A 7,220-nucleotide genomic window follows, 5' to 3' on the forward strand; every position below is an offset into this window, starting at 1 on the left:
TCAAATATTTGTTATGGGTCAAGTTGACCCAGTGTGTTCTCCGGGGATTAAGAGGTATTTACTATTCCTGATTATTGTAATGCTACCAAATTTAATTTATTTTTTAGTTTTGAAGGTCGGGTACAGAAAGGATATAAGGATAAGAAGTTAAGAAAAAATGGTACTTATTAGTTTCGAGAGACGAGGCATATAATGTGCCTCAAATCATAGAATACAATACAATGTGTGATCTATTTTTTATAACTATAGGTAGAGAATCCCATTTATTTGCTTCTTTTGTATTTATAAAGTGTAAACAATTGAAATCTTCGATAAGTCGAACGCATAAAGATAATTATACAATGTGATTAGTTGCATATGATTCATTTCCAATTTGTTTGTTAGGCTGACAAATCCGTTACATGATCTACGACTATTACTCACTATTGTAAATGCTCCTGATTAGTGAAAATACTTATTTGTTAAATATTTGTGAAAATATAAATTTATATGTCAGAATTCCTGAGTTTCTCATTGACTGTATAATTCCTGTAAATTTAGCACGGACACGAATCCTCGAAAGCTATAGATGTCAGAAAATCTCAGTAACTAAAATTTTCAACTAGAAGCCGCTTTAAAAAATACAAAATATTAAAACTGTGAGTTTCAAAAGTCATCTGTCAAAATAGTTTTTTTTTAATTAAACGTAACGGTTTTAAAAGTGCTAACGAACAATAAGTTACCGAAGTCCAAAGATAATACAATACAGTTTTAATATTTTTATGTACTTCATATTTACAAAGAATTGCACCTCAGTTTTTACGTATATAAATAAAGAATCCCTCAAGTTCCTGATGTACTTTTTCGTTGCTTTCTGTAGGAATCTGCAAATTTATTTCTAAATCTAATGTTTTTTTTTTACTTTTAACGAATTCTAGTTTTAAATACTGAGTGAATTTCACAAAATTAATACATAAATTCTTTGAAGACTCAAAAAGCAGAACTTTCAATTTACCTTTTTTTTCAACTATTTTGGTGCATATTACCTAAAAATGCAAGAGATCACAAAAGAACAAGTGAATTATGTAAAATATTTTTAAAAAAATACTGGATTAAAAAAAAACTTAATTTGAAAAATTAAAAAGCAGAAAACATGTCTATAATAATGTTCCTATAAAATACATTGATAAGAGCGAGAACTCCTTTTGAAAAAAAATCAGACGATTTTTCTTATTTTAGTTTTGTAAGATTTTAGTTTGACATATTTTTTTTGTGTAATCGATTTTTTTATTTTTATGAAAAATCCAATTCTCGAATTTGTCTGGCAAACAATGCAAAATATCGTAAAAGATTACGATATCTTTCATGTAGAACCTTTTTGAAGGACTAAAAAATTTTTCATAATATCTTCCGTTGTTTGTCCAAGTAGTTCAAAATTTTGATTTAATGATAAAAAATTTGTTTTGCAATCAAATTTAAAAACAATAAAATAGAAAAAAATATAAAGAAGGATTTTGCAATCAACTTGTCATTTTATATATTTTTTAAATCGACAAAATTCTTCAAGTCTATTTTTGATTAGATTCTAGAAACTAAACTAATCCTAGTTAATTTAAAAAAAAAACTAAATTTAAGAAAATAACATTTGAAAACTTTGCACTTGTAATTTTTTAAGCGTTTCTCGACAGAAAAAAAGCGTGCAGAAAAGGTATATAATAACCATAGATTGTATTTTTCATCCAAATCACAATTAAAATTCCTTAAATTGATTTATAAATTATAAATGTATATAGCGTTACATATGTTAAAAGAATATACCATTTTTTTCTATACCTTTAACGCTAAATTGTACTGCTGCTGGATTAGTAAGTTGTGAAAACCATATGAAGATACTTATGCAACATATTGAAAAATGCTAATATGGCCTAAGCAGTAACAAAAATCAAAAGATATCATTACGACAATTATCATAATAACCCATCTCTAACATTTTGATTTCCTATTTTTGTTGATATAATTGAGGTCCAAAGTTACAAAAATTCTGCTATTGGCCATTTTAAAAAAATCATGGGAAACGAATGCGATGTATTGAATTTTTATTTTTGGTGAAAGAAACTTCCTCCCCCTCAATATTTTTGGTCCTTGGTAAAAAGATACCCTCGGAATTTCGGGCCAAATCGCTTAATATTAAGAAAGTCATACAGGCCCGGCCAGGCCTTTGGACTTAACATGGAATTTTAAATAAGGAAAGCTCAGGTTTTAAAAAATTGGAGAAAATAACTACATATTAGTAACTTTTTATAAATTAAATTTCTATAACTTTTTATGAAATAATCCAGAAATCATTTTCACATACTGATTTAATTTTGACTCCCGAACTTCTTTGTATAATGTCCAGAAAATGGCCAGGAAAATACAAAATAGCAGTTTTATGTCAAATTCGTATCAAAAAAGGTCATTTCAAAACTTTTCTTAAAATTATTTAGAATTATTTAGTAAAACACCATTTTTGAAGTGCTTTTTCACTAATTTTTAAATGTTTAAGCATTTATTATTTTTCTAAAATTATTTTTTCACTATAAATCACGAAAAGATTATACTTTTCGGGATTAATGATATGCTTGTAATGAATGGTAGGAATTCCATTTTTTGTTTAAAATATTTAGCAATTGTTTGAATATTTTCCATTTGCCTAAATTGTCTTCCTACTAAATTGTCGAAAGTTATAGTATTTTAGAGGATTACTGAGCATTATCATTTCTTTGCATCAGTTTTGTCTCCCACAAGCCTGAATGGTTGAAAGAAAATAATTTTTGCTTAAGTCAGTACTTCACTAAATTATTGAGTTACTTTTTTTATTTTTTGACTAATGAAGCAGTTAATTTGTATAAAGAAGAAGGATAATAAAGTGAAAAATCATTAATTTTTTTAACAGCTGCATATGTCATAAACAAACAATATGATTCTCAACATTTATTAATTGTGTTATTGATTCCAGAAAATACTAACTTTTCGTGACTTTGGAAAAAATGAATTTATACCAGCGGAAATTGTTTAAACGACTCCAAAAGACTTCAACATTAAGCGTTCTCAACAAGAATGCCATTCATTCTATAAGATATTAACTTTTCATAATTTAGTAGGGGAGAAAATTAATTAAGATGGCATTTGTTTACATAATTGAGAAATGTTAACAAACAATATTACTCCTAACATTTCCTAAGTGTGTCATCAATCGAAGAAAATACAAACTTTTCACTATTTACTGAAAAAAATTATATTTGTTAACATATAAAAATCGCTCAGGCAATTGAAAGTTAGTTATAAAATACTAATTACCTAATTACTTATCGAATTTAAATGTATTAAATATCTGGCGTTGAATAATTTTTAAAAAATCCAGCCCTTAGAATAAATTTCACATAAAACTGCTATTTTTTTTTCTTGGGTAATTTTCTGATCACAGTACAAAGGGGTTGGGGATTTGAACAAAAATTTCGGGTGAAAATTATTCCTTGAACACAAAATTGTTCTAATTGATGCTGTACTATGCATTTTTAAGAAAAAAGTTTTTTTTTCACTTTTAACTCTTTAAAACCTCATTTTTCTCGAAAATTATGCAAAATATGAATAGCAGTTCATAGTTCAAAATTTGTGAGCTTCATGAAGTCTATGAAACTGTTGCCTTTCCATATATGTAGATTGTTTAATACAATAATTTTTTTTTGAAATACTAAAAAAAATGATACAAATAGAATAAAATATCATTCAGTTTAAGTAACATTAACATTGTATTTTTTTAAATGTTTGTTTTCAGTTTTAGTTAGGTTTTTATCTCTGAAATTAAAGAAGTGTAATTTCTACTGATTTAAAATATCATTTTTCTTGAGAACTATACGAAATATGAATAGGTAAGGGTATCAGTTTATAGATTTCAGGAGGGCGAAGGAGTTTGAATAGTGACGCTCAACTAAAAAAAAAAACATTTCTAAAAATGAAATCTTGAAGTTCGTCAGACTAAATGCTATTTTAGTTGCTTTGATAGATTCCTGGTATTTTTTTAAGTTTTATTAAAACACACAAGATATACATCTGGTAAGGGTACATTTTCATAAATTTGAGGAAAAGCTGAACAAGTTTAAACTATGAACTTCAATTTTAGATGTGCAAACCAATTTTTCTATACTTTGAAGCTCAGCAACCTTAATAATCTCAAGGGACATGTTCTTTAAATAGTTAATGAATTACAAACAAACATTTAAAAAAATTAAATGTTAAGGTTATTTAAGCCAAATGCTATTTCGGTCGTTTTGTAGCGTTTTTTATAATGTTTTTGGAAACATTTATTAAATTATACTATGTAAACATCTAGAAAGGATACAATTCAATCGATTTCAGGAAGCTGAAAAATTTGAACTGTGAACTGCTATGAACACCTTCCTTCTTAAAAATGCGTAGTACGATTTTTTTCTTGGCTCAAAATGACCGAAAAGCATACCCAACATATGAACAAAAGAGAAACTGTATGTGCAAGTATTTGTGGGTTAAACTAAATCGAGGCTAGCCGTGCCAAGATACAGAGAAGCCAAAAGTAACGGGGTTTTTAAAGAAAATTGACAAAATCAAGCTTTTTTGAAAGACTGTACTCCTAAAGTTTATTTTTTTATTGTTGCGCATAATATTACCTACTTCAATTTTTATGCAAACACTTTTGACTCTTAGGTGCAAAGAAAATCAACAATTCACTAAAATACGGTATTTTGCACCTTTAAAAAAAATTCCGTGTTGCGGGGCAAAATCCTTGTCACAAAACATTAATGAGTGACTGAAACGTTATTCATAAAATTGCAAGGGCCATGGTTTCATATTAATCGATTTGTCCAAACTTGGAGGGATTTTTTGCCGGTACTCTAAAGATTGGGGGATCCTTCACCAAAAATTAAATGTCGATCAGTTGGACCATCCTAATGTGATATAATGTGAGCTATATCAGTTTCCCCGGCTATTTCTCCACAATAACAATTATTTTTTCCCTGAAACTTATAAAAAATAATATCGGTAAAAAAGAATTGAACTTTTTATTATATTAGAAACCCCCGGGAAAACTGATATGACTAATATCATAAGCATCATATACCCTTGAAACTTTTCATATGGCAAGGCGCACAAAATTCTAGCGAAACTTTATTGCCATTCACGTGCAAACAAAATCCTGCGGTGTTTTTCCGGCATTGAAAGAAATCATGTTCACTTTTAATCGCATCAATGAACTTCAAAAGTTTACTAATGCCAGGTTGATTGTCCCGAACGCCTTCAAGATAGGCGACTTGACTTTTCATCCTCATTATATCTACTCCCTGTCTATTGAAAAGGCTATTGATGTCTTCACTCTTCTGTTTTACCAGATTGAATTCCTTTTCCAGTGTCTGTAAATATTGCTTCTTCCTTTCTCGGATTTCTCGAGCCTCTTTTGCATTTGAAGTAGGAGCAGGTAATATAGAAGGAAGTCGACCTCGTCGTTGGACACGTTCCTGTCTAGTGCTTGTTTCTGTAGAGATACTTGACAACACACTTTTTCTTTTAGATTCTGGTTCGGCATCCAACACAACCTCAGTCGTTTTGTCGTGCAAAATTTCTTCAGTCTTCAAGCTTTTTCCTTGGCAGAAAGCACATAATTCTAGTAAAACTCCGCTGCGAGTTATATGCAGACAAATTCCAACAATGCTGTCAAAACTGTGACTTCTATTTGCATTAATCAGCTTCAAAAGTGCACTAATGCTTGGATTTTGTTCAAAATGGGTTTTCAGGTCCGCGACTCGACCTCTCCAACTCCTGATATCGTACGCCTTAATATCATTAATAATCTCTTTTTTCTTCTTTTTAGCCAACTCGAGTTCCTTTTCGAGGTTTTGCAGGTATTCCCTCTGCCTTATTCGGTGTTGTCGAGCCTTTTTTGCATTACTGTTGGTTGCAGGCAATGTCGTAGGAAGTCGACCTCGTCTTCGAACACCTTCCTGCGTGACATCAGTTTCTGTAGAGATATTTGACTCCTTCCTTCGTTTAGCTGATAATTCCCATGGGTCGTCAAGTTCTGCGTTAAACGATTCAACTCGCAAATTATCATCGCTTGAAATTACGTTCATGGACTTCAAAACTGCACTAATTCTGGCGTGATTGTTGAGAACACTCTCAAGGTATGCGACTTGAGCTCTCGATCTCATAATATCAGCTTTCAACTTTTCTACCACTTTACTGTTGTGTCCATTCTGCTTTTCAATGTGGTAGAGCTCCTTTTCGAGCTTTTCCATATAAGCCTTTCGTTTCTGTCGATTTTCTCGTGCCTTCTGTGCTCTTTCGTTGAGACAATGTAATTTTGAAGTGGATTGGATACCACCTTCTGATGGGAATTCAGTTTCCAGTGTATTTGACTCTCTTCTTTCACCAACTGCTAGTTCGTAACTGGCATCTGGTTCTGTGTCAATAAATTCGTCGAGTAAGCTTTTTTCTGAGTTCCACCTACTTATTTGCGAGGAGACACATAATTCTGGTAAATCTTTTTTGAGACTTACATGCAGATAAGTTCCTGTAGTGTTTTCCATGTTTGAATTTTCATTTAAAGAATTCAAAACCTTACTGATTCTGGGGTGATCGTCGAAAACGCTGTGCAGTTCTGTGATTCGCAACTTCAGCAAGATAATATCAGCTGCCTCTTTTTTGACCACATTACTGATTTCTTCGTTCTTCTTTCTCATCAGGACAAGTTGCTTTTCGAGTGATTCCTTGTACTCCCTCTTCCTTTTTCGTTGTGCTCGAGCCTTTTCTGCATTTCTGTTGGGCGTAGGTAATGTGGAAGGAAGTCGACCTCCTCGTCGTACATGTTCTGGTATATTTTCTGTTCCTGGAGATAAAATTGGCTCCTTTAATTGGAAAGCTGAATGTTCACATGTGAAGTCATCGTCAGTCATTTCATTAGAAGAACTTTGTTCACGTTTGACGTCAACCATATCCTCGGAGAGGCTTATTTGTTCGACCTTAATATCAATCATTCCGTCAGACCAAGTTTCATCCTGATGGACTGACTGGTCTCGGAATGACATTCTCGATTTGATGGAGATTTCTTTTTAGGATATTTCAAACTGTTAATCCTTTAAGTTTGTCGTTCAAGGTATTCCTGAGAAAAAAAAAAAGATTTCAGAAAATAATGATTACAAAATTGTAGATTTTTTTAAAAGTGTAACGAT

At 31.0% G+C, this 7,220-nt stretch overlaps 1 protein-coding gene across 1 annotated transcript in view; it reads right to left on the reverse strand.

The window, feature by feature from the left end:
- Window positions 1-231: 231 nt before the first annotated feature.
- LOC117167081 overlaps window positions 232-7,220 on the reverse strand; it is a 30,006-nt gene continuing 23,017 nt past the window's right edge. The window contains exon 2 of the mRNA XM_033351704.1: window positions 232-7,150. Within this exon, the coding sequence (XP_033207595.1) occupies window positions 5,109-7,076 (1,968 nt within the window). The 5' untranslated portion in view covers window positions 7,077-7,150 and the 3' untranslated portion in view covers window positions 232-5,108. The remainder of the gene's footprint in view (window positions 7,151-7,220) is intronic.

Source organism: Belonocnema kinseyi, chromosome 1, assembly GCF_010883055.1.
Source record: "Belonocnema kinseyi isolate 2016_QV_RU_SX_M_011 chromosome 1, B_treatae_v1, whole genome shotgun sequence".
In the NCBI taxonomy this organism is placed as follows: Eukaryota; Metazoa; Arthropoda; class Insecta; order Hymenoptera; family Cynipidae; genus Belonocnema; species Belonocnema kinseyi.